Source organism: Cryptomeria japonica, chromosome 1 (genome assembly GCF_030272615.1).
Source record: "Cryptomeria japonica chromosome 1, Sugi_1.0, whole genome shotgun sequence".
Taxonomy (NCBI): domain Eukaryota; kingdom Viridiplantae; phylum Streptophyta; class Pinopsida; order Cupressales; family Cupressaceae; genus Cryptomeria; species Cryptomeria japonica.
Genome location: NC_081405.1, coordinates 322,184,158 through 322,209,233, shown reverse-complemented (window position 1 = coordinate 322,209,233; position 25,076 = coordinate 322,184,158). Strand labels below are relative to the sequence as shown.

At 37.3% G+C, this 25,076-nt stretch overlaps 1 protein-coding gene across 5 annotated transcripts in view; it reads left to right on the top strand.

The window, feature by feature from the left end:
• Positions 1-25,076, top strand: part of LOC131073169 (kinesin-like protein KIN-7C, mitochondrial) — a 344,338-nt gene that overhangs the window by 257,302 nt on the left and 61,960 nt on the right. For 4 of the 5 annotated variants that reach the window (XM_058009569.2, XM_058009568.2, XM_058009567.2 and 1 more), the window contains exon 22: positions 22,958-23,176. The exons of the other annotated variant lie outside the window; for it this stretch is intronic. In XM_058009569.2, coding sequence (XP_057865552.2) covers positions 22,958-23,176 — 219 coding nt within the window. The remainder of the gene's footprint in view (positions 1-22,957; positions 23,177-25,076) is intronic. 5 annotated transcript variants of the gene reach the window in all.

Sequence of the window (25,076 nt, the reverse complement as noted above, 5' to 3'; positions counted from 1 at the left end):
AAAGGACATACTCAATTTATGACAAAGAAATGCTTGCCATTATGCATGCATTAGCCAAGTTCAGGCAGTACTTGGTGGGGAACAAATTCGTGGTGAAAACTGACCACAATAGCCTCAAGCATTTCATGCATCAGAAGGATCTAAATGAGAGGCAACAGAAATGGGTAAGTAAGCTTCAAGCTTATGACTTTGACATTGAATATGTCAAAGGGAAAAATAATATCGTGGCTGATGCTCTGTCTAGAAGACCTCATCTTAGCTCATTATGTGAGCTTACTGCAGATTGGAGAGATATGTTGCTTGCTGATTATGCCAAAAATCAGTTTGCAACCAGCATTCTTGAAGGTACTTTTCATGATGAAAGGTACAAGGTGGTTGAGGGATTGATCCATTACAAGGGAAGGATCTTTGTGGTGTCCGATTCTAAATTGAAGAAGAAGATTCTTCTGACTTTTCATGATATTCCGGTTGCTGGTCACCAAGGGTTTTTCAAGACATATAGGCAGATCCGAGAAAGGTTTTCTTGGAAAGGGTTGAAGGGAGAAGTACAACGCTACATCCAGGAATGTCCTGTTTGTCAAGTAAATAAGAATGAGAATACTTTACCTGTCGGTTTGCTGCAACCCCTCCCCATTCCTAATCAGAAATGGGAAAGTATCTCGATGGATTTCATCACCGGGTTGCCCAAATCTCAAGGGAAGGACTGTATTTATGTAGTGGTGGATAGGCTTACCAAATTTGCTCATTTCTTCGCCATTACCAGCACTTTTTCTGCAGCACAAGTTGCAGATCTGTTCTTTCGGGAAGTGTTCAGGCTGCATGGGGTACCCAAAAACATTGTAAGTGATAGGGACAGCAAGTTCTTAAGTACTTTTTGGCAAGAAGTTTTCAGAATGAGTGGTACTGTGCTCACTCCAAGCACTAGTTATCACCCCCAAACAGATGGTCAGACTGAAGTAGTGAACAAGTGGTTGGAAGGCTACTTAAGAAATTATGTGTCAGAACAGCAAAGAGCATGGGTCAAGTGGCTGCACCTAGGGGAGTACTGCTACAATTCTTCGTTCCATATGTCGATAAAGATGTCTCCTTTCTTGGCACTTTATGGGTATGAAGCTCCTAGTTTTGCAGATTTGGTTTTTGGTGATAGCAAAGCACCCTTAGCCAAGGATATGTTGCAGAAAAATCAAGACATAATGAAATCTTTGAAAGAAAATTTGCAGATTGCACAAAATCAGTAGAAGTTGTATGCTGATCAGAGGCGTAGTGAGCGCTCATTCGAAGTTGGGGATATGGTCTATCTGCGATTGCAGCCTTATAGACAGTCTACTCTCAAAAAGAGTGGAGCTGAGAAGCTCAAACCTCGCTTCTATGGGCCATTCAAGGTCATCAGAAAGGTTGGGGCAGTAGCTTATGAATTGGAGCTACCTTCTAATAGTAGAGTCCATAATGTCTTCCATGTATCTCGTCTCAAGAAGGCTCTTGGACATAATGTGGTACCTTCCTCACAATTACCCCCCTTGGATGAAGAGGGACAATTGGTTCTAATTCCCGAAGAGATACTTGATGTCAGAGAACGGTCTTTGAGGAAAAGAACCATCAGAGAATACTTAGTGAAGTGGAAGAACCTGCCTTTGGAGGATGCAACTTGGGAAAGTGATGAGATATTGCAGCATCCTGGTTTGCGATTGCTTGGGGACAAGCAATCTTGGGGAGGGCGGACTGTAATGTCCCCTTCTCAAACCTGATTTTCTCTGCGACCGTTGGTCTTTTGTTTGGAAACTCGGAGGCCAGTCGGAAGGTATAATTAGGGTTTCCTATTTTTGAGGAGGACTTTGTTCATATTGGGTGGTTTCCTTGGCGGCTTCTTTCTGGTTGCTCAGAGAGCTTCGCAACGGTATATTCATCTCTGCTTTCGAAGCAATTCTTAGAATTTACTATTTTTAGTAAGTTCTATTTTTGGCAGTATCCAGGTGGCATCGGGCAATCTCCTTTTCTTGTTCAGTCGACTCAAAAGGGCGTAGACAGATTCGAGCTCCAGAATGCAAGGTTGAGAAGTCAAGTAATTTCAATTTTAAATAACATTATAATTATAATGTTATTTTACCCCTTGGCCTAGTCAAATGACTTAATGACAACTTAAAAGGGGGTTTCTAAGGGTGGCGCCTTCATGGAGTAGATTTAATATTTTTTTTGTCCTAAGCCAAAGTCAAAACCAAGGCGTGACTTACCAAGGTGAAGACTTTATTATATACCTTGACTTTTGCGCTAGGAAAGATGGGGCGCCATGTTGAAGGTGAGATTAGGGTTTGAGGTGAAATTGCATTTAGGGTTTCGTGGAGTCCAAGGAATCTATATATTGGAGTCTTGTGCATCATGGAGGGATCTTTTTGCAGAATTTTGTCTGGCTGCCGTCTGGCTCTGGGATTTGCTTCAAGGAATGAAGGCCTTCTAGCACAGGCATCGCTTCTTGTTTGAAAGACAACAACTAGAGGTGGTTTAATCTCTATGTATTGCATTTGATAGTAGTTTATCTTTAGAGTATTGCATTATTAATCATTTAAGCATTATAGTGTATTCAGTTTTCTGCATCTAGGAAACTGTGACTGCATGTTTTCATTCATAAAACAGAAAACACCAAAAATATCATTCTGGGTATTAGCCCATTGCATTTGTTTGACCTAGGCATTGCATTTCCTAAGTTTGTAGCATTTTAGAAGCTTGCATTGAATTTTAAGAGCAAATCGTACCATTCTGCTAAATTGTACCATTTGGGAGTGCATTGAAATTCGTGCAGGTGGTATGCATGGGTTTTGGGTTGGTTTCTTTGTCTTGTCTTAAGCATCTCCATTAATAAGGGTTATTGCATTTGATTGCTGGTCATATGGAGGTTATATGTGAAGAATATGAGCATGTGAAGTAGTCCTATAGACTGCTGTTTATGCATTTAATGTGCAGATTTGTAACAGGGATCGGGAGATCCAGTATATTGATCTTTGAAGCTATTGGACTTAGTATTTCTACTTAAGTTCATAATGGCTCTCCATAATGTAATGTGATCCCTTAGAAATTCTACAAGATTTGAATAGAGGAATCCACACTTTGTAAAAGCTGACAGTAATACTGGCAGTCTTGGTATCATGCTCCATTTCTAGTTGTAATTCTCAAACTCACTCAAGTTGTTGTAATAAGTTTATCCTCCACCCTATGGTAGCTACTCTCCCTTCTTGGGTCGGAAAGCACATTCCGGGTGTTGAGTGTTTTCGGTTTCTGCATTACTAATTAAACAAGCATTATAGTTTTCACTCCGTCATATGGTCGCCCCTGTCCGTTTGGAGTGGGTAGCACATACTTGGCGTAGAGTTCCATTCCAGTTTTAGAATAGGGGATCCTCTGACCAATGCTCGCCATCTCGGCGCCATGCTGGTTAGAGTTTTCTGCATAAGCAACTGTTTTAAAGATCCTCTGACCAATGCTCGCCATCCACAGCGCATTCTAGGTAGAGTTGTTTCAGCACATGGAATTATATTCTAACTTAAACGAACAATCATCTAAGTTATTGCAATCCAACTTGTTTTAAAAAATTTTAAAAAAAATTGGCTAGGGATATTCCAGACTCTTAAGCCAGTGACTTAGGAGCATCATCTGATTGTTGTCCTTCCTCTGGATCATCAGGATCAACCACATGAATGTGAAGATGGGACTTTTCTTTCCCACGAACTATCGCCTCCTCAACAGGAAGCACTGTTGCCCAATTAACCCGCAATTTGATCCTTGTGCCTGAAGATGATACACCTTCCTTGTTGTCAATCTGAATCTCAGACTTACGTCCAAGAGGCCTCGTAGAATCATCTTCTTTTCCAACCTTGATCTTGATGAGCCTAACACCATTACCTTTGAGCCAAGTGCTGGTGTTAGCTAAGATGGGCTGAAATCTCTCTAGAATGGAAGTGCATTCTTTGTGTGACCACTGGATTAAAGGAAGTGGGGCTTCATCAACTCATCGTGAGACGTACTCTGGATCAAGCACATTCCCATCATCAATCATCCCTTGCGGAATGTCCGCCAGGTTCAAATCAATAACCTGTTCAAGGGTGAGCCTACAGTAATCCATCTTAAGAACCTCCTTTTATGTACGAAGATCCACCCAGATATCTTCTATGTGATGCACATGTATGAAGGACTTTTTGATTCTCTCCTTCATACCTCGGTAGTCAAAATCTGCCCTTGACTTAAACTTTTTGAGTTTTATCTCCTACATCTCGGTCTCCATAGCTTTGGCTTTGGTGGATGTGATGAGGGAGTACCGGCCAATCTTCAATGGGTTAGTTGTAGAAATCCCCATGCCAACCTTATGCTTGATAGATTGATGTGCATGAACTGCCATGATCTGTCTTGCCAACTCCATAAGAATAATCTTATCAATTGAGTATCTAAGGAGCATGTATGGCTACCCACTGTAACATCCAACTCATGTAAATGAAAGTTGGGAATTGAAGGAACAAGCAACCATATTCATTCACTCTTTCCCATGTCTCGTCTGACAGTCTTCTATTCTTTAGAGTCTTGTCAAATTGACACATGAAATAACCAAAGAATGCATCCTGAACCCTCCTAAAATGTAACCTACTGGGTCTCAAGGGAAGCTGATCATAGTACTCCCACACTGGTATAAGCGAGCGATCACCCTTGGTAGAAAGACCAGGGAAATGTCTAAATGATGCTACCAAATACACTAAGTTTGAGTTCATGTAAAATGTCATAGTGGTAGGGATTGCTGCAAGTTGTTCACACAAAGCATCACTAATAATCTCTCCCTGTGAAATGTGATGGGACTGCCTTATGAACATGATAAACTGATACATCCAAGGCTCAAAAACATTAGAATGCTCAAGACCTGACATATTGTTGAGGAGAGTAATGATGTCTCCAATTTCCCACTTGAAGTCACAACGGTATAACTTAGCCCACCTTGTGAAAGCGGCTCGTGGCTCATGGATCCACCTGTTAATGTGGTGTTTGCAGTCCTTTTCCCTCTTGACATAGTACTCAGCTGCACTATCCTTGGAAATCTCCATATACAGAGGTGCTGACGGTATTCTGAAGAGTTTCTCAATAGTATCCGCATCAAGGCGGATTATTGCCTCCCCATCATCATTTCTAATGGTTCTTGTCTCCTTGTCAAAATGATCAACACAAGCAAGGACAAATTCAAGCTCTAGGGCAGCCACTGGGAAAGAAGAGGCATGATGTATATGGTTATCCAACAAACGTTGCATATTACTATCATGTGGATCCTCCACCCTTTTGATGAATTTTGACATGTCAACATGCCCAAGTTCTGTATCCTTGATATGATCCATAGGAGAAAAAACTTGTGTAGGAGAAACCTCATTCTGGGATTTGTCATATTTTTATTTCATCTTCTTTGGAACGGAAGATGATGGCAAATCTGACATTGAAGACCAACCTGGTATGCTGCGATCAAGACTTAAAAGTGTCAAAGCAACATCAAGATCAGTTGCAACTATCATCTTTCCTTCTTCAAATGGGAAAAACTCTAACCCTTGCACTTCACAATTTTGTGAGAGGAAGATGGGAAATAAATGGGGATGCTTGAAACTTGGCTTTTGACCAATTTCAGATCATGGGGAATGTTTTACAAGTATACAAGTGGGGAAGGACAAACGTGCAATCGGACTTTTGAAACCCGAATGCAAGTATACTTGCAAAAAAGGAAAATGAAGAAGTGGGTGAAAAATGAGATTTTGACATGTGGGAAATGGCAGGAATGGTATGTACGGATAAAGGCAATGAGTATGAACGAAAATGGAAGGATTTTGGGAAGATCACTTTCAAGAAAATGGGAAGAACTTTCAACTTGTAATCTGGTTTTAAAAACCCGATTTTGAAAGAATGAGTATTTTCCAACTTAAAAACTTGGAATTTCACCAAAAGATGGTTAAAATTTTCCAACCAAAGGGATAGATCAATTATTTTCATCTTACTTGCAATCAGGATTTAAAACCCGAATGCAAGTAAAGAGGGAAAATGGGGAAGGACAATGCAATTCACGAATTGCTTTGCTAAGGGGAAAATTTCTCTCACAAAACCATTTTTAGGCAAGAACCATCAAAAATAACATATATACAACTAGAAAGATCAAACAAGAAGAGAAAATAAACAATGCAAGAAAGAAAAAGAAAGCAAAATCAAAAGAAATTCTTACCTTGCTTAACCAAGATGCCTCTTCAAGAGATGAAACAATCTTTGAAAGGAAAAATCAATCTCTTAAATAGAAAATGACACCAAAACCCTTGCCATGTTTTTTCCAAACTCAGATTTGAAGAATAAACAGCAAAAACTTTTTTCAAAATGGAAGTAAAAAGGTTCAAATCTATATGGAAATACCACATAGGAGAGACCCAAAGCCAAATGCCCAAAGATGGAGTGAAATCGTGGCATCAAAACCCCCAAAACGTGGCACATGGAAAACGGCTTTGAAGAGGCAAAACGCAGTCAATGAAGCATGAAACGGCTACCAAATCAATTGCAATGTGTTCCCAAACTCACAAATTCCGCCATGAAACTATATCACCTCCTTGATCCATGAATTTCTACATAAAAATTGGGAAGAATTTGTGGCAAAATCGGTTTAGGGGAGGAAAAATGCTTGGTCGGGTTCTTCGCAAGGAATAACAAGTTCAAAACAAATGCCTTCAATCACATGTAATCGGGTTTTAAAAACCCTTTAACAAGTTTAAAATGCCTTCTTATGAGAGAGAACAACAAGTCACAATAACTTGTAAGGGGAAAATAAAATCCCCTTTACAAGCTTTAATAACTTAACTTCAAAAAGAAGTTGTTTTCCCTTTACAAGTGACTTAGAAAAAACAATAAAACATGTAATAGGGAAATAAAATTCCTATTACAACTAAAATCACTTAAATAGGAACTTTATAAAAAAATTACAAGTTCATTTAAATTTATAATTTTAAAATTAACTTGTAATATGTCAAAAAAGTTCCTATTATGACTTGAAAAGCCAAAAAGCATAAGGGGGAAATAAAAGGTAAGTTACAAGTTCTTTTTACATAAAGCGAACTTGTAACTAACTAAAAATTTCCCTACAAAGATTAAAACAAAGGAAAACATAAAACTTTCAACTTAAGGAAAATTTCGCACCTACAGTTAGGGAGAAAAAACCCGAAATTGCAAGAAAAACATAGCAAATGAACCCAAAATGCGATGAAATTTGAAACGTGATTTAAGGATGGACTAAGAATTAGTCCAGTCCAAGGGTAAGGCAAAAAAATGCCTCGGGAAGTGTGCCATAGAGTAAAATTTTCATTTTTTGACAAAAAAATTATGTAATGGTCCCGCATTTTTTTAAAACAACAAATTTTTTAAATAAAAGTGTCCCCTTTATTTTATAATACATCGGAGATATAAGTTACATAAAGGGAGTTATGTTTTATTCCACATTGACAAAACGAAGGAATGGGCTCTTGTGAGAATGTTATAAAAGAGATGGAAGAGCTTCCATTTAGTATGCTTGGTGAATTGATGAAATTGTGAATTTGTTTGGAGAATTCTTCTCTAGGGCTTGGAGGACGAAATCCCTCTTTTCTATCAATCTCAACGTTGTTGGAAGACAAAGTCTGGAGATTTGATGGAAGTATGTACTCCAATTGTGCTTGACCAAATGGATGGTGTATGTACTCCAATTTTGCTCAGCTGAAGAAGAACTTGCAACCTATTGAGTTTGCATACAACACTTAGTTAAAAACTTAAAATTTTAAACATAATTATAAATTTTAAAATAAAAATATTTTAATATAATAGCATCAAATGGAAAATGATAAAAATAAAAAATAAAAAGATGCATACTTTAGAGAAAATTTTAATTGCAAGAGGCTGGAAGAAAATGGAGCCTTGACCATGTACATACCACCACTCATCAGCATCTGCCCTATATTTGTCTTGAAGAGCTACAGTATCATGATATTTTGTAGATACAAATTAGCCAACTCCCTCAAAACAATATTTCTAGTTTCCTCATTTGTATATATCTTTTTAAATGCAACCCTATAGCCAAAAGCAATCTTTGCATCTCTATATGGTGACACCCTCTTTGGCAATGCAAGCATTTCTATGCTATAAAACTTTGGTGTCAAAGCAAATGCAAAGAGATGTAAGGGGGGTGGTCATCTTGTTCCAACGGTCGAAACAATTTGTTGCACAATTTTGGAAAATGTTTTTGTTGCGTCATGATCCTTGGCCTTTATTATTGCCTTTATTTTCTCCACCATGCCATCATAAATTTCACCCAAACGTGGGCAATCAATATCAGCATACCTAATCATGCTCATGATGGGCTTAGTGAAACTCAAAACATATTCCACCCATCAATCATCATCAAGGATCAGTGCTCTAACTTTTGGGCTCTTTTTGTGTTTGATTGCTTTTATACACTCTACAAGGTGTTGATGACCATATCCCTCAAGGCCTCTTGTACCTTCATAAGTCATCTTGAGACGAGTATGTGAGATGCAAATCATGTTTTGACAACCTAACATGGCATAGAAATATACACGTCATATATCAACTATTAAAAATTAAAACTAAAAAATTAAAAAATTAAATTTATACTACCTTAAACAACTCCAACTTGGAGAATATCCTGAATATGGCTTGTGACATGTGATGATTTATCACAAACATTTGAATCTCCTCGCCCCCCATGTAAACTTGTTTGACCCAATCAATTTTTGTGCCAATTTTTTGCATGATTAAGTTGAGTGAGTGGACTACACATGGTGTACAAAAACTGTGATTATATGTAGCCTCCACTCTAGACCCAGCTGCCCTACAAATTTTTGTATTGTTTGTTACGACTTGGACAACATTTTGAGGCCCCACCATGTCAATGCGTTCTTTGAGGATACTGGCAATGAAGCTTTCATCTTTCACTTGCCCTTCACAATCCACTACTTTCAAAAAGATCACCACTTTAGGAGACTATACTATAACTGTTAAGCTGTTTACACTTTGTATTTTAAATAGCCTTTAACATCATCTTTTGTTTAGAGTTTCAATGCCTTGGTTTTGGTTCTAAGTCTTGTTTAAGATTAATTATGAGAGGTTTCTTGGTTTGTTTAAATTTGAAGTTTTTTAAAAGGTGAGAAACCTTTAAATTTATGATCTTCTCCTTGAGAGACGTGCTACTGCTAACATCATTTATTATTTTTTCCAATTATGTCCTCTAGAAGGTTTAAAGGTTTTCATTTTTTATTTAATTTATGTCCCTTTCAAAATAAAAATGAGTCTTAGGCACCAAAGAGATGGAAAAATGAAAAAAGTCAAATGTTTTCTTAGTTTTCTATTGGAAGCCTTCTCACACAGCCTGGAACCCGTGAAAAATGTAGGGCTTTCTGGTTTATTTTGATGAGTTTTTTCCCAGGTAGCAGCAAGGGAGTTGAGGAGGCTTTCAAAGTTCATGAATATGTTTCCACATTGCTAAATAGAATGAGAAAACATGGCACACAAAAGGGGATTTTGGTGTCCAGCATTGAAGAAATCTAGGGTTTTTGTTATTTGGAAATGAAAAAAGGTCACACCTATGCATCCAGGAATGGCACGTATTGAAGTTTAAGAGATGAATAAGGGCAGTAAACTGGCACGTTGCACGAGCAGATGGAAAGAGCATCAAACATGTCTTACATGTAGACACGGTCTTCCAAGTTTCACATCTTATATGGTATGCACTTTGCATTCTGCCAGATTAGATTTTTTCCATTAGTAACGTCTGTGAATCTTCAAATGTATGCCTAAACTGTGAAGGTACAGCCAGGAAACTCATATCTTCCAAGTTTTACATCTTATATGGTATGCACTTTGCATTCTGCCAGATTAGATTTTTTCCATTAGTAACGTCTGTGAATCTTCAAATGTATGCCTAAACTGTGAAGGGACAGCCAGGAAACTCATATATATATATATATATATATATATATAAGCATACATCTCAATGGGCCTATGCTTGTGGCCACAAAGTTATATATAAAGATGCAACTTTGTCAAACAATTCTTCATTTTTTTTGTGAAACGTTCCACAAATAATCAAACTTGAAACCCTATAGGCATCTTGTGAAGTGGATTAACGAGTTTGTTCTATTGTGGTCTCCCATCCTGGTATCATTTGTATGGAGTGAAACTCTTTATGCTGCGGGAATAAAACCTCAAGATCTTAAGGACAGAAAACAGCAAATCAAGATGTTATGAGGAACAAATAAATGTATACAACCTCTTAACAAAGAGGTCTTTTGGTGAAGATAGTTGCAAGACATTTTTGAAGACAGATAGCAAGAAAAAGCAACCCATAAACCTTTAAAAACAAGCTCAGCTCACAACGTTAAAAAGACTATCTTAGAAATATAATGGGGTTATGGCAATGAGCAGTGCATATAGTTTGATTGACAGAGGCAAACATCATGAAGAATTGACAACGTAGTAAACAGAGCAGCAAAATATAACAAGGGCAACATTTATCATCAAAAAGGGCAGTCCAAATAAAAGTTTATGACAGCTGTGAACAATTGAAGAAAGAAGACAATGGGGTTGTTAGAAGATAGAAGGTGCATCCAAGAACAATGGCAGGGTTGACAAGGAGAGGCTTCATGCATAGGAACGAGACTCGAACTCGGCACGGACTCAGCAAGGCTGACCCGACTCGAGATGGCAAAAAAATCAGCAAGACTCGGTAGGACTCGACAAAAACTCAGCAAGACAAGGCAAAAAACCAGTTTCTAGTGAGTCTCGCCTAAAGCGAGTCCCTAGAGAGTCCCGAATCCCTAAGACTTGGCTAGGGTCACTTGGCTTGGACTCGCCAAGACTCGGAGAGTCTTGGCGATTCTTGGAACTATGGCTTCATGCACATGGTGGAACCTAAGTAAAGGGTTTCAAAATAGCTGAAAAATGAACAACAAACAATGCAAAGAAGGCAATAGTCATATTAGTTTGAAGGAGCCAAAGATCATATTGATGATGAATTGGTAAAAGGTCATCTTCAAAAGAAAGCATAGAAATAAATTGCAGTCTACAAAGTACAATAAAAATGTATGACAGAAATGAGGACAATACTGAGCAAAAGTGAGTGAAGCATAAGACATTTGTCAAATTTATAATAGATAAAAGAACATAGGTATGGGACAGTGGTGTCTTAAAGGTTTTGAATAACAATTACCACAGTCTAAACATGTAACAGGGACCAAAACAAAGACAGAGAAGGGTATATGAAACCTGGAATGGAGATCAGATACATGATGAGACAATGAGCAAGATTTATCAAGCAAGGAACAAAGCTTATTGACAGAGGAACACACATGTAAGAAAGATAGACAGTCCTTTGGACACCTATTGTGATAGGCCTTATATTGATAAATAAAGAGGCAGTGACAAAAAGTTGTCATAGGACTTAATGAAGAAGATCGCTATTACAAAGATGAATACAGTCCAAAAGCAATAAGACAGTCTATAGCAGCATCTTCAAAACACATGATAGCAGTCCAAGAAAGATTCTAAGCATGGCAGTGGCAGAGAAATCTTGAAAACATCATAGAAGTAATATCATTTCTCAAATTTTCCTGGGATTCCTGTAGATGGTGATGTGGAACTGATTTTAGAATTCAAATTAGAAGAGGAGTCTCCAAATTGTGGTAGAGTAAAAGTGTATCTGCCCAATGGAAAGTTGAGTTTATCGGTGAAGATCTCTGATCAACTAAATGAAGGGGATGATGATTCTGATAGAGACTGAGGGAAAGATGCAAGGAATGTTGACAGTGTTGATGGCAGTGATAGTGAAGATAACAGAGAACTCAAAGAGGAAGAAATGTATCAGAGGTACACTGCCATGAACAGGTGGTAGTACTAAGTGTGATAGTTTGTGACAGTCATACATAAGGCTAGAAAGGATGAAAATACAATCATGAAGGTAAAAGGGTGTTGAAGGATACTGTTTCCATCAAAAGATTGGTGACAAGATTGTGCTCTGCAAAGTACTTGTGCAAGGTGTTGTGATGCCAAGGATCTAGGGAACAAAACACACATGATCCATAGAGGGTTAGAAACAAGACTGTCATAGTACAACCATCATGGTATATGATAATGGAAATCCTTTGCCACAGGAGCTTCAGAGTCCCAAGCAAGTAAGATATAGTCTACCAATCCACCAAGTGTGATGGTATCATGATATTGAAAACAAATAACAAAGTTCAGTTTACATATAAGTTGACAAAAGCATAATGGAGGGCAGTTAGAAGACCATTCATGACAGTGATAAAGGTATAATTTGTGACAGTGATGAAGGTACAGAAAGGTCATTTTCTCACTGAGGAACAGCCTTGAACATTTCGGTGATGATTACATGTAACAAATAAAAGATACCTATGTAACACTGATTGATATTGGTGAAAGTGCAAGGGTAAAGAAGCCTTGATAAATGAGACATATGACACATACTCTCCCTAAATAACCTCCCACGCATCCCCAGACCTGTAACATTTTTTCAAATCATTTAACATTTCCCCTTTAAGCATGCATAAAGGGAATTATGACAGTTGGAGCAGTTTGAAACAATTTCATGGCATTCATGACAACAGTGAAGTCTTGTCCAACTATCTAGGCATCAGTTTTGCTACTTTCCACCTATCTAGCAGAGTGGAGACAACAATTGCAAAAATGTAGGGGCAGTTTGAGAAGCTTTTGACCCGGTTTGAAGATCATCCAAATATGTAAGAGCAGATATAGCAACCGGTAAGATAGGAAGTTGAAGAAAGAGTCAACATTCATCATATCCCACTCCACCTAATGAGCCTTTTCAGCAGTCAAGCAAGATGGACAAGTCAATATGGACACTTATAGTTAGAGTGGGGTCAAACCAACCAACATAAAGTAAGGAAAAGACATTGATGGCCTTTAACGTTAGGCCTTTTCTTCTCCAATGTATAGATGAGGATAAAAAGGTCCAGTTTTCATCTTGTAACTTAGTTCTGGCTTTTCTTTTGCTGAGCATTGTAGCTATCTCAAGTTGTTTCAGGCAAAGATAAGACTTGTAACTCATTTTCAGTCGTTTAGTGACTGTTATGACATTGTGTACTCAGATTTTCAAAGAAAAAAGTGTCATTTCCAAATTTATACCATTGTAAAGAGCTCTTTTACTCAATAAAAGATTATATTCTGCGTTCAAATGGGATTTTTCATGTTATGTTGATGTTTATGCATATGTTTTATTGTGTTTTATGCTGGAACCTGTTCATGTGTTTTTTAGACACCTCTAACACAGAATAAAATACCCAAAGTATTCTATCCTCTCTTGATCAAAATCTTCTTGGATGCTAAATAATGTGATCAACCAAGACGACTCCAAGGTTTCTATAGTCAGGTCATGACATGTGTATAGTTCAATTGGTTGAAGTGATTGCTAGTATACCAAGGGGACTTACGTTGAATACTTGAATGTTGAATTTTTGGATGCTGTTGGAGCTTAGATTCTAACTACTTGCTTGGAAAAATAAAATAGCAAACGAGATAGGGTTCGAAGAGTATATTGTAATCCTAAGAATGTAGGAATGATGGACAATCTTTGGTGAAACTCGACTAAGCCTTGCTTTGACATGCAAAGCAACAACTCCACAAAGCTTAGTGCAATCTTTTAAGGAAGCAAAAGGATGTTTAAATCACTATTAACAACAAGGATACCATCAAGGTGATACATTTCAAAGTATGAATAGCAATTGAAGTTAAGCTCATTTAAAGGTTCTTGTTGACCACACAAGGCAACTTACAGTCAACAAATCTCTAGTGGTATGGATGTATGATTTTCACCATTGATCATGCACAAAGTTCTTTCATTCATCTAATCAATATGAAAATGAATTGAGAAGTAGAGACCGTGCAACTTGTTGAAATAATACATCAAATTCACCATAGCTTCAATGAAATTATATGCTCTTTACAACAAAATCTTGGCAACAATCTTTGCCTTGATTGGGACTCATTCAGTGCATATAGTGATTGGATTTTGGCTTTACAGGCAGTTTGGAGCCAGTTCCTAGATTTTAGGGGATATCCCTAAATTTTAGGAGGTCGTGACAATTGCCAGTCATGAGGTTATTCATGACCTTTCAGATGGTTTCAGTTTCAGGATGACAGGGTGTGTTCCCTAGTTTCTAGGAGCATCCCTAGATTTTAGGGATGAGACTGCCAATTGATCCATGATTTCCGACATCAGTCACAGACAGGTGACAGGTTCAGTTTCAGGCTTTTGGTGTGTTTCGAGCTTTCTATAGCTATTTGGGTTATATTTTTAATATATTTAAATATTTCCTAAGTTAGCGTTTTAATATTTTAAATAAGGCTATGTCTATAGCCATTTCGGAGTAATAAGGGGTTTTTGGCTTCATTTGGATTCGTATGCCCATGTGTTATAGCTCGTTGGAAAGGTCTTGAACTTCTCTAAATGATTTTCACTTGCCAGGGTCCTTTTGGCACTTGGAGTTATTTTATATTGAAAAAGTGGTGTTTTCTCTATACTTGGGCGCCCAATATTAGGAAATATGACTTTATATTAAAGCGCACTTTTCATATATCTTTAGGGTTCGATTTGCACTTGGAAGGGGATATAAGGAGATGGAGACCTAATTTCTCATTATCTTTTGACATTTGAAACTTGTGAAACTTGAAATTGCTCTGGTGGAGCGATTTAGTGGCTTGGGACGTGTTGTGATGTTTTCACACATCGCCCCATTGCAAATGGGGACCCCTGCTTTTTGCTTTCTAGGGTTTGTTTTCTAGGTCTTTTAGGGTTTTGTTAGTTACCCTTTGCATTTTGAGTGTCGCCAAAGGGATCACCTGGATAGCAGGTCCTGCTTGAGTGATGTCCTGATCCTGAAATTTGACTAAGTCTGGAAAACTGAAAATCCTCCAAAAACTAGATTTTGCAATATGGCTCTTGGAGGTCTGAAACCACTCTCAAACATCTTGAAAGTATATAAGGAATATAACTTAAAGTATAAGATCTTATACTTAAATGTTATATTCCATAAAATTATCCTGACAGAGAGTTCAAAAAGTCAAATTTCGCTCCTGACCCTCAGAGAGGGCCCACAACGAGATTTTGATTTCCTTCATTTTGCAATGAAAAGAGACCAAGTTTTGATCATAAATAGGAAATGAATGACTTTCTCCACCCACCTGAAGAAGTTTTGGCTAGAAATGATGAAGGACCTTGTTGAAAACAAAAAATCGCTCCTGACCCTCAGAGAGGGCCCACAGCGAGAAATCTTATAAGGGTCATTGCTAGCCTTATTTGGTCGATTTAAGATGTCAAAAGCATGGTGAAGGATAGAATGAGCATAATGAAGTATCCAGACTTGATCAAAGATGATAAATTGAAGGAGTTTTGCCCAGGAAAGGTAAAATCGCTCCTAACCCTCAAAGAGGGTCCACAGCAATTTTCTTTGTGTGCACATTTTTGGACCTTTCTTGGACATGAATTTTTATTCATAGCAAAGAACAAGATGACATCTCCCTTAGCAAAGTGATTTTTAGATGAAAAGTGAAACATTTTGGTCCAGGTAGCAAAAGTCGCTCCTGACCCTTAGAGAGGGTCCACAACGAGATTTTCAAATATGCATTATTCTTGCAAGATCAAAGGGATTTTATGATTGGAAGGGATGAAGGAAAGCATGTTCTATCCGTTGAATATAATTTGGAGGATCAACACAAGGAGAAATCAACCCAAAATGAAAAAATCGCTCCTGACCCTCACTAAAGGCCCACAGCGAAAAATCGCTCCGGACCCTTACAGAGGGCCCACAACGAGAAACCTAAAATGGGAATTTTTCATCCAAGTTTGAGGAAGGCTAAGGTTAGGCATGGGTTTGAAACGATGTTTGAAAAGCCTTGAAGTAAAAAGAAATCGTTGAGAATCAAAATTTTGAAGGCAATTACAAAAATCGCTGCGGACCCTCAGAGAGGGCCCATAGCGATTTTCCAGTTTTCTCTCCTTTGTTTGAAGAATTGAGATAAAAACTTGCTTGGACAGGAGGAGAACGTGATGTGTTATGCCTTGGAGGTGATTTGAAGATTAAAAGATAAAGGAATTTGCCTAGAACCAAAAAATCGCTCCGGACCCTCACTGAAGGCCCACAGCGAGATTTTCAAAAAATGCATGTTTTCTTCAAAATGGTGCTAAGACAAGGTTAGGACAAGGAGAAAAGACCTCCAAGAGCGTGATGAATATTATTTTGCCTTTGAAACTTGATGATTTTGGTCAGAAAATGAAAAATCGCTCCGGACCCTCAGAGAGGGCCCATAGCGATATTGTTGAATATCCTCATTTTACCTTGCAACAACAAAGCGAATTTGGTTGGAGTGGATTAAGGAAGGACATTGCCAAATGACGAATGAAGTTTCAATGAAAAATGATGAAGAATCAAGCCTAAAATCAAAAAATCGCTCCGGACCCTCAGAGAGGGCCCATAGCGATTTTTTAGGATCCTCTCCTTTGTTTGAGGAATTGAGACCAAATCTTGTGTGGATAGGAAGAAGAGATGATATTTTATGTCTTGGAAGCAATTTGGAATCCAAAAGATGAAGGATTAAGAGCAAGATTGAAAAATCGCTCCTGACCTTCACTGAAGGTCCAGGGCGAAATTGGTGATATCCTTCATTTTTTATTGAGCGTTGATATTCCTTAAAATTCACCAAGTTGCTAATTTTAAGGCATGTGGAAAATTAAGATCAAATTTGCATTAAATTAAAGGCATTTTAATTTAATAAATTAATTTTTAGGCCTTGAAATAATCAAAAATCCACCTTGGAGGCATTAAAATTAATTTTCAAATTTTAAATGAAGGTGAGCACTCAAATACATTTATTTGCTTTTACAAGCAAGTCGGCCTTCTTTTGAGGGGGATTTTATTTTATTTTCATTTCCTTTTTGGCAAGTCGGCCTTGGAGGGAATCAAGGTGAGCGCTCTATATATGGGTGGTGCTTTGTTCAAGTTTAATCATTCATTCATCCTTTCCTAAGTGCGAAATCCAGAGGTTGAAGTGCAATTTGGAGGAGCAAAATCTAGCTAGAGTGGAGCGAATTTCTACTAAGTGTTGAAGATCAAAAAGGGTGGAGTCTATTCTTTTTGAGCTAGAGGAGGCGCAATTCATCCAAGGGAGAGTTTTGATTTAAAGTTTGCCTAGCAAAATCCATTTTTTTTGCATCATTTCTTAGAGTTTAATACTCAAGAGGAGGTATGGCAAAATCATCTTGACACCCTTATTCAAGGTTTGATTTTTGGACATTTGTTTTGGAAAAAATCTAAGTATTGCATGGTTAAATAGGAAATGATAACTCAAGATTTATCATGAAGTTTCCTAATTAAAATCTTAAATCTTCCTTTTAAGTTTAATTTCCAAACTTCAAGATATATTACTAATTTTGAAATGTTGTGTAGGTATCAAGATGGCGACTCCTAAGGCAGGAGCATCTACTAGTCGCCCCGGCTCTCACCAAAGAAGATCAAGCAAGGACAAGGGAGACCTCCTCCAGTCTAGCATCGACAAGGACGGCCTTCCTCAGACAAAGATCATCAGGAATAACCTTCTCCAATCCAGCATTCCAAGGCGAGGTACATTAATCATCCTGCACATCAAAGACAAAAGAAGTCAGAGCAAGGGTTCGTTGAAGAAGCAGATAGTTTCAGAAGAGTCAATTAAAGCTAGCTTCTCAGCAACGTCAAATTGGCATCAACCAAGTGTCAGATGAGTTGGCATCCCTGTCATCACTCCTCCAGTCGGATTGGTCCACCTCAGCATGTCCAGATTCAATGTACCTAACTCATGGGAGGTGGCACAAACTTCGATGTACCTACCCCAGCTTTCTATTGGTCGAATTTTCCAGAGAAGACATGTGTCCTAAAGATATAATTTTATCAGTGGTCAAGCATTAAATGTTATGTAATGGTTGTAACAAACCCTAATTAGGGTTTTCATTATTGAATCTTGGCCATTGATCTCAAATGGATCTGAGCCATCGAATTGTATTATGGGCACTATATAAGCCCCGACTCTTCATTTTGTAAAGGGCAGTTGGAAGCAGTTAGAGAGTAGTTAGAGAGTGAGTAGTCAGTTGATAGAATAGAAAGAGAAGGCAAAGATTGTTGCCAAGATGTTGTTGTAAAAGACTTGTAAAACTTCATTGAAGAAATGGTGAAATTTATGGGTCGATTCAACAATTTGCATGGTCTCTATACTTCTCATATTTGATTTCATGTTATTAGATGAGTGGAAGAAACGTGTTTGATTGATGGTGAAATTCGTATATCCATACTACTAGCAGTTTGTTGATTGCAGACTTGCCTTGCATAGTCAACTGGAATCATTCAGCTTAAGCTTAACTTCAATTGTCGCTTCTTCATTGATATGCATCAGTCTGATGGTGTCTATGCCTGTAGTGATGATTTGAACATCATAAAGCTTTCCTTCAAAGATCGCACTAACCTTGTGGAGATGGTCCTGCGATGTCAAAACAAGACTTAGTTAGAATTTCATCAAAGATCATTCATTGCTCCTACATTCTTAGTGTTAGGATTAGATCCTTTCCTCGCCCTCGTCTTTTTTCCTTTTTTTTTTCAAGTCAAAGCTAGTAAAATCCTGTGTTCCAGCAATATTCAAAGCAAATTAGACGTTTAGGTCGTCAAGTGTAAGTCCCCTTGTGATTCCAGCAAATCACATCATACCACAGAGAGCTTATCCACACGTAGAGATCCTACAGCAAAGAACCTTGAAGTCATCTCGATTGATCCTTTTCGCGATATCTTCAACATTTGGAGACTTTATTCAAGAGAGGATAAGGTACCTTTAGGTATTTTATTCTGTGTTTGGCTATGTACAAAATACACATCAACAGGAAGAAACCCTCAAGTCTGGATTGTTGGGACGCAAACCTCAACAAGGAATTGGTGATTGAAGTTGTTCTTTCTTGCACTCAGATTGATAGAGGAAGAGGTCGAACTTGTACTGGAATGCACATATTGGCAGTATTGAGGAGTTTCAGTAGGGGCGGCTACCTATTTCAGCTTGTGTGTTCTCTCTAGGCAGCTCATGTGAGGTTATTGGAGGCGTTTTCCTCTTGCATTGGATGCCATTGTGTTCAGACTGGTATTGGAGGGTTTGAGGCAGAGTTTTCCTCAGGTTCTTGACTCACACCAAGCATTCTCCTATAGCTGGCGTTATTTCATTATTGTAAGACAGCACTGAATCTTTGCATTAATTCCATTCTGAAATAAAAATCAGTTTGCTGGCTTTTTCCGGGTATGTACTGTTTCAGATTACAGTATTGATTAATTTCTTGTTATTTATTTACCTTTCATAGTTGGAATTTGTTTGCTATCTTTTATGCAATTATTTATATTCCCAAAAATCAAAAAAAATTGAGAAAAGGCAGAAAAATCAGAAAAAAAAATCAGATTTCTAGAAATTCCATTTAGAGCTTTAAACCGTTGGTCAAAGATTCAATTGAAACAAAAACAGTATTGTCTTGGTATCCGGGATTGGGGATCTTTCACTAACTATTAATTGCTATCTATGAACTATTATCTATTACTCTACTCTTCTTATCTTGCTTTTATTAACCCTTTACAAATGAGAGATTTGAGCCTTTTATAGTGCTCTCAATACAATTAAATGGCTCGGATTGATTCACAATCAATGGCCAAGATTACAAGATGGAAACCCTAATTAGGGTTTGTTACAACAAACTTTCTTCTGGCCAATAAGATTATTTCAATGAATTGGACACATGTCCATCTTGATTTCTAACCAATGAGAGAATTAGTTAGGTACAGAAAATAATATTTGATGAGGCGCCATGTGTCACTTGCTCCACCATGAGATGAATCAGGTTCATTGAACATGGAATTGCTGATGTGGAAGTAGTTTGATTGGCTTGAATGCGAATAAGATGCCACATCAGCCTCTTCTGAAACTATCTACATTCCTTGATCACGTTCACTCTTCTTTACTCTTAACTTCGAAATTTTCCTCCTCGTGATGCATTCACAATCTCAATCTTTGAATCATGAAGTATTTCCTTCCTTAACCTTCTTTGATCTTGAAATTTCTTGCCTTGGACTTGGAACATGTTGTTGTCTTGAAAAGTAGACTTTGATCCTTTGGAATCCATGTGACATATATCCTTCTTCATGCATCTTTGAGGTATCTTCTATCATGTTGATGACCTTGATGTTGAAATGTAAAGCATGTGCTTCCCTTGGAACATTGAGCTAGACCTCAATGCGTGGATCTCCTTGTTGACTTGGCTCAAATGTGTTGGTGTTGTGATACTCTCTATCTCTACACTTTCAAGCTTTCAGCCTTCTTCTATGATGCCAATTTGCCTTTCTCCAAGTTGCCGTGCGAGTCCTTGGCGAGTCGACTTGTGGAGCCACTGGACTCACAAGTCCGTGGCGAGTCCGAGGCAAGTCCACGAGTCTTCAAACTATGAAAAAAATATTCAAAACTTCTTCAAAAAAAATAAAAAACTTGAAACTGTTTTAAAAAACTTGAAAAATATTGAAAAAGTTCTTGAAAATTAGGATTCACTCACCTTTGGTGGGTAAATCTGCCTTCTCCAATGATTCCCAAGTCTTTGATGCGTGTCTCACACCTCCGTAGCCTTGGAATATCCCACCTTGTTTTGTTCTTTGAAGCTTAGGTTTTGGAATATTTTATATCTTTTGCTTTTACATTTTTTTTCTTTTTTGTTTTTTTTCTGCTTTTTTGAGTTTTCTGATTATTTTGTGTTTTTTGAGATATAATGAGATAAATCGCATAAATTTAAAGAGGAATGCTAGAAAATCTTCCTACATATTAATAATTAAAACCACTTTCCAAGAATTCAAGAACTTAATTGCTGATTAAATAAGGAACAGTCTGATCAAACCCCATCCAGATATCATTTAAGCATATTGCACAATATGGCCAGGCTGGAACAAAGGTATAACAGCTAGTGGTATAGTATGGCCATGCATGGGACTGCAAATCAGAGATTAATCTGCCCTTCAACAGCTGACAAACCCTTCCAATCAGATCTGAAAAGCTCACAAAACCCTTTGAAAAAGCTTACACAACCCTACGATGAGACCATTAAACAGTACACCAGCCTCAAGAAAGGTACGACAGGGCTTTCAGTGATACAGTCTGAAAATCAATGTCTCCAATCTGCAATTAAACCATTTCAATCTCCTCTCTTTCAATCTCTTGAAAATTGATCAACATTTGATGAATTGAATCCAATGAAGCACAATTATAGCCTTTGGATGAGATTGTCAAATTGTGTGTTCTTGGGTGATCTTTTTCACCTGCAAACACTGTTCTCTTTGAGGGCTTCCATCCTCAAAAAGCTACTGAAACTACAACAAACCCTTTCTCCCAATCTTCATCGATTTTCCTCCCTAAGTATATAATGAATGATGAATAATGAAATGAACTTCAATTGTGCTTTATATATTCCTTCCCAAACCCACTCCCAAAGGAAATTAAATGCATTTAAATATCATTTCATTCATTTCACTTAATATTATTTAATGAAGTTGTCATCCCAAAAAGGCTTAATAATTAAGTTTATATCGTCAATAATTATGCAATAAAGTCCCCCTTATAACTCCTTATAATATAGTCATTACTTTTATTAATATTTTTAAAGTTGAAACTTTAATAATTTAATATTAATCATCAACTCCTATAAATACCAATATTGGAACATTTACCTCCTTTTACCAACTTCTCGGGCATGACCATGGTGCCCTCTAACCATCCAAATGACTTACTATAAATAGTACGTATGGGACCAAACACTCAAGTGACCAAAAATAGTATGTACAAATGGAGCCTAAAAGATCTCCGGAAGGCGAACCACCAAACGACTGAATCTCTTAGATGGAGAAAACTGATATAAACAACCCCAGGGTCCATTGAAAAGCCCTAAATCACCCACAAAGGGTCCCCTAAACACTTCGTTAGCCTACGGAGACCACAAATAATAGGCTAACCTCTAAAAAAACTTATGCTTAGGAAGCCACAAAAATGGGGACACTAAAAGTCTTCACCTTCGAAGAAAAATGCAACCACCTTCAAAACAAGCTTGGAAGAAAAAAATGGTGAAAAATGCAACTAAAATCAGTTGATGAGCAAATAGAAGGTGAAAAATGTCTTATATGGGCAAAATTAGGGCTTCAATGATTTTTGCAAGCATAAAAAATTGTATTTATTGTTGGTGGGGTCGTTTTTGGTTGCCTAGCATTCGGGTACGCGTGAGTACACCTAGGTTCGGCTTGTATTCGTCCTGGGTGTCCCCCATGCCTAGGTTCTCTATGGGTTCGGCTTAGCCATACCCACAGAGAACTCAAGCACCGAGGATGCACTCGAGACAAACTTAGGTGTGAACCAAACTACACCGAGACCTAACTCGTACCAGTACCGATACCTGGCCCTCTGTAGGAGAACTTGGCAACTTAGCAATTATCTAAATAAACTCAGTGAGGGACTACCCCTAGGAAAGTGATTGAACTCATTTTGTATGAGATTATCTAGACACATTGTGTGCAATTTCTTTATTGAAAACATAGAAGAAAAGATGTAAGTTGTATTTAATAGTAATACAACTCATTGTTTTTCAGAATTTAGGAAATGTGTGAGTTATGTTTTGAGATAAAATCAAATATAATGCTCTACATATTTGGTTTTGTAGGAATTACCCTTTTTCTAAAACATTTGTGGAATCATCTAGGAGTATGACATCAATTGCTTTTGAAAACTACTATTAGACTGTAATCATTATTTCTTAAACGTGCAATCCTTCTTTTTTTTTCCATTGGTAACAATTACATTCTGGATATGGCAGTCAGATGAAAATGATGAAGCACAAGAGATGGTTCTTTTACTCAATCAGCAACTTGCATCTTTGGAAAAAATATTATATGAAGGTAAGGTTGACGATGGATATAAGGATGAGAGTATTGGTGGAAAGATGTGCAAAGATGCAGATAAAAGAACTGGGTTAATATCTAGGGAGTGTAGTGGAGGATGTGCTGAAGAATTTCAAGAGAAGATGTTACTGCTGGTATGTTTCTCACGTCCAGAATTTTCCTATATGGTATTCTACTTGAGTCCATGTAGAATAAAATTAATTATGAAGATTACAATCCTAACATGGGATTGTGATTCTATTGGTCTAAGGTAATTTATGATGCTATAAAATGACAATTCTCACTTAGGGAACTGCTACACATGCTTATTTTCAATTGTATGTTTTTGATCTCAAATACTAAATATTTCCCTTCTGCACAACATTCATATCATGTACCCCTGTTAAAACATAACTCCATAATCATCTTCACAATGGGCACCTTATATCACCTCTAGTTTTATGATGAGTATGGTAGAATCATGCCCCAACTTCTCCAAGAGACACATTCTCTATCGTCTAATGTGCCAAAAATAGATTTTCCGTTCTGCGTTTTGCAAGGCTTTCTGCAGTTTCATTTCTACCTACCATTCTTGAACATGCTTTTAAGATTCTTTGGACATAGTAAAATCAGTTTGACAATGAGTGGAAGCAATTACAAAAATATTATATTAGTTAATCTTGTGTAGTGTCTATGGTTAGAAAAATGCAAGTGGTGTTTCCCATCTCCTCTATTTGTCAAGTACTCCATTTTGCAAAATACAACTGTGATGCTTTTCTCATTTCAATTATTTTATCAGTTTGTTCTTGGTTTTGTTTACAAACATCACAAACAGGCAATCCAAAGAAGAAAAAAACTATTTTTGCAAATTTTCAGTACTACAAGTTTGTTTGATTCTCTGGTAGTGAACTTGAAGAGATGTTGCATTTATGTTCTTTCCCTTAGAGGTGTGTTTCTGCGATGGAATTTCTTGGTTCCTAGTGGTTCATTTTTCCTTTCTATTCTCTTCCTGTTTGGAGACTGCTTTTTTTTTTATCATGAACCTTTCTAGGGTCCTCAAATCTTTGGACTTATTGAGAAAGTGGAGTAGAAGCTTTCTCTAGTGTTACGGTTTTAATCAGGCCTACATTTTATCAACTTTGTTCTGAACCCATCCAATGAGGTATACAAGCAACCAGGACAATGACTTTCCATGACTATATCATAACACTAGTGAAGACTTCGTCAATACAATAAAAAATCAATATGACAACACAAGGGCATCAAAATGTATATTGAAAATTTTACTGATTGAATTACCAAACATGATTCAAGAATGTTCTTATTCTAGATGAAATGTCATATGCTTTCCAGTGATATATAGCATGCCTATACTTGATTGAAAGTCCCGAAAAATGACATTTCTTTAATTTTGTAAATTTTCTCTATTGTTTGCATCAACGTACCAACATCTTCCAACCGGCCATACCATGATATACATTTACAAATTTATAAATAAGTTATTTCCACCCATACACAATCAATCAACCTATCTTCTCTTTAGACCATTATGTACATCAAGGAAAGAAGAGGGGATCTGCATCGTGAAGCATATGTTGGCATTGGAAAATAGTGTGACATCAATGAGATACTAGTCTGTTCTTTGATGGCTGAGCTATGCTACCAGAAATAAACAAAAACTAATTCTGTCATTTGGTAAAAGTGAATGATGGCATCTGATAAAAATGAAAGGTTGGGCAATTAAGTTGGCTTGCCCTATGGATATCAAAGGTAGTCAATTCTTGGGACAAAATATAGAAAAAAGTAAAAATGATTTGTGTTATAGGCATAGCGAAAGTATATCTAAATAGTACAAATATTGCAGAGAATTCAATTACACATTAAGAACAATATTTCCATAAAAATTGTAGACTTCTACTAATCTAAAGTATGTATGTGTCAATTATGTAGAGTGTCAGTCACTTTCTTTTACCCTGCAAGGAGAATCAGGGAAACAATAAAGCTTTGCTTGGAGCAAATGTGTGTTGAATAACAATTCTATAAAGTACTAGTATG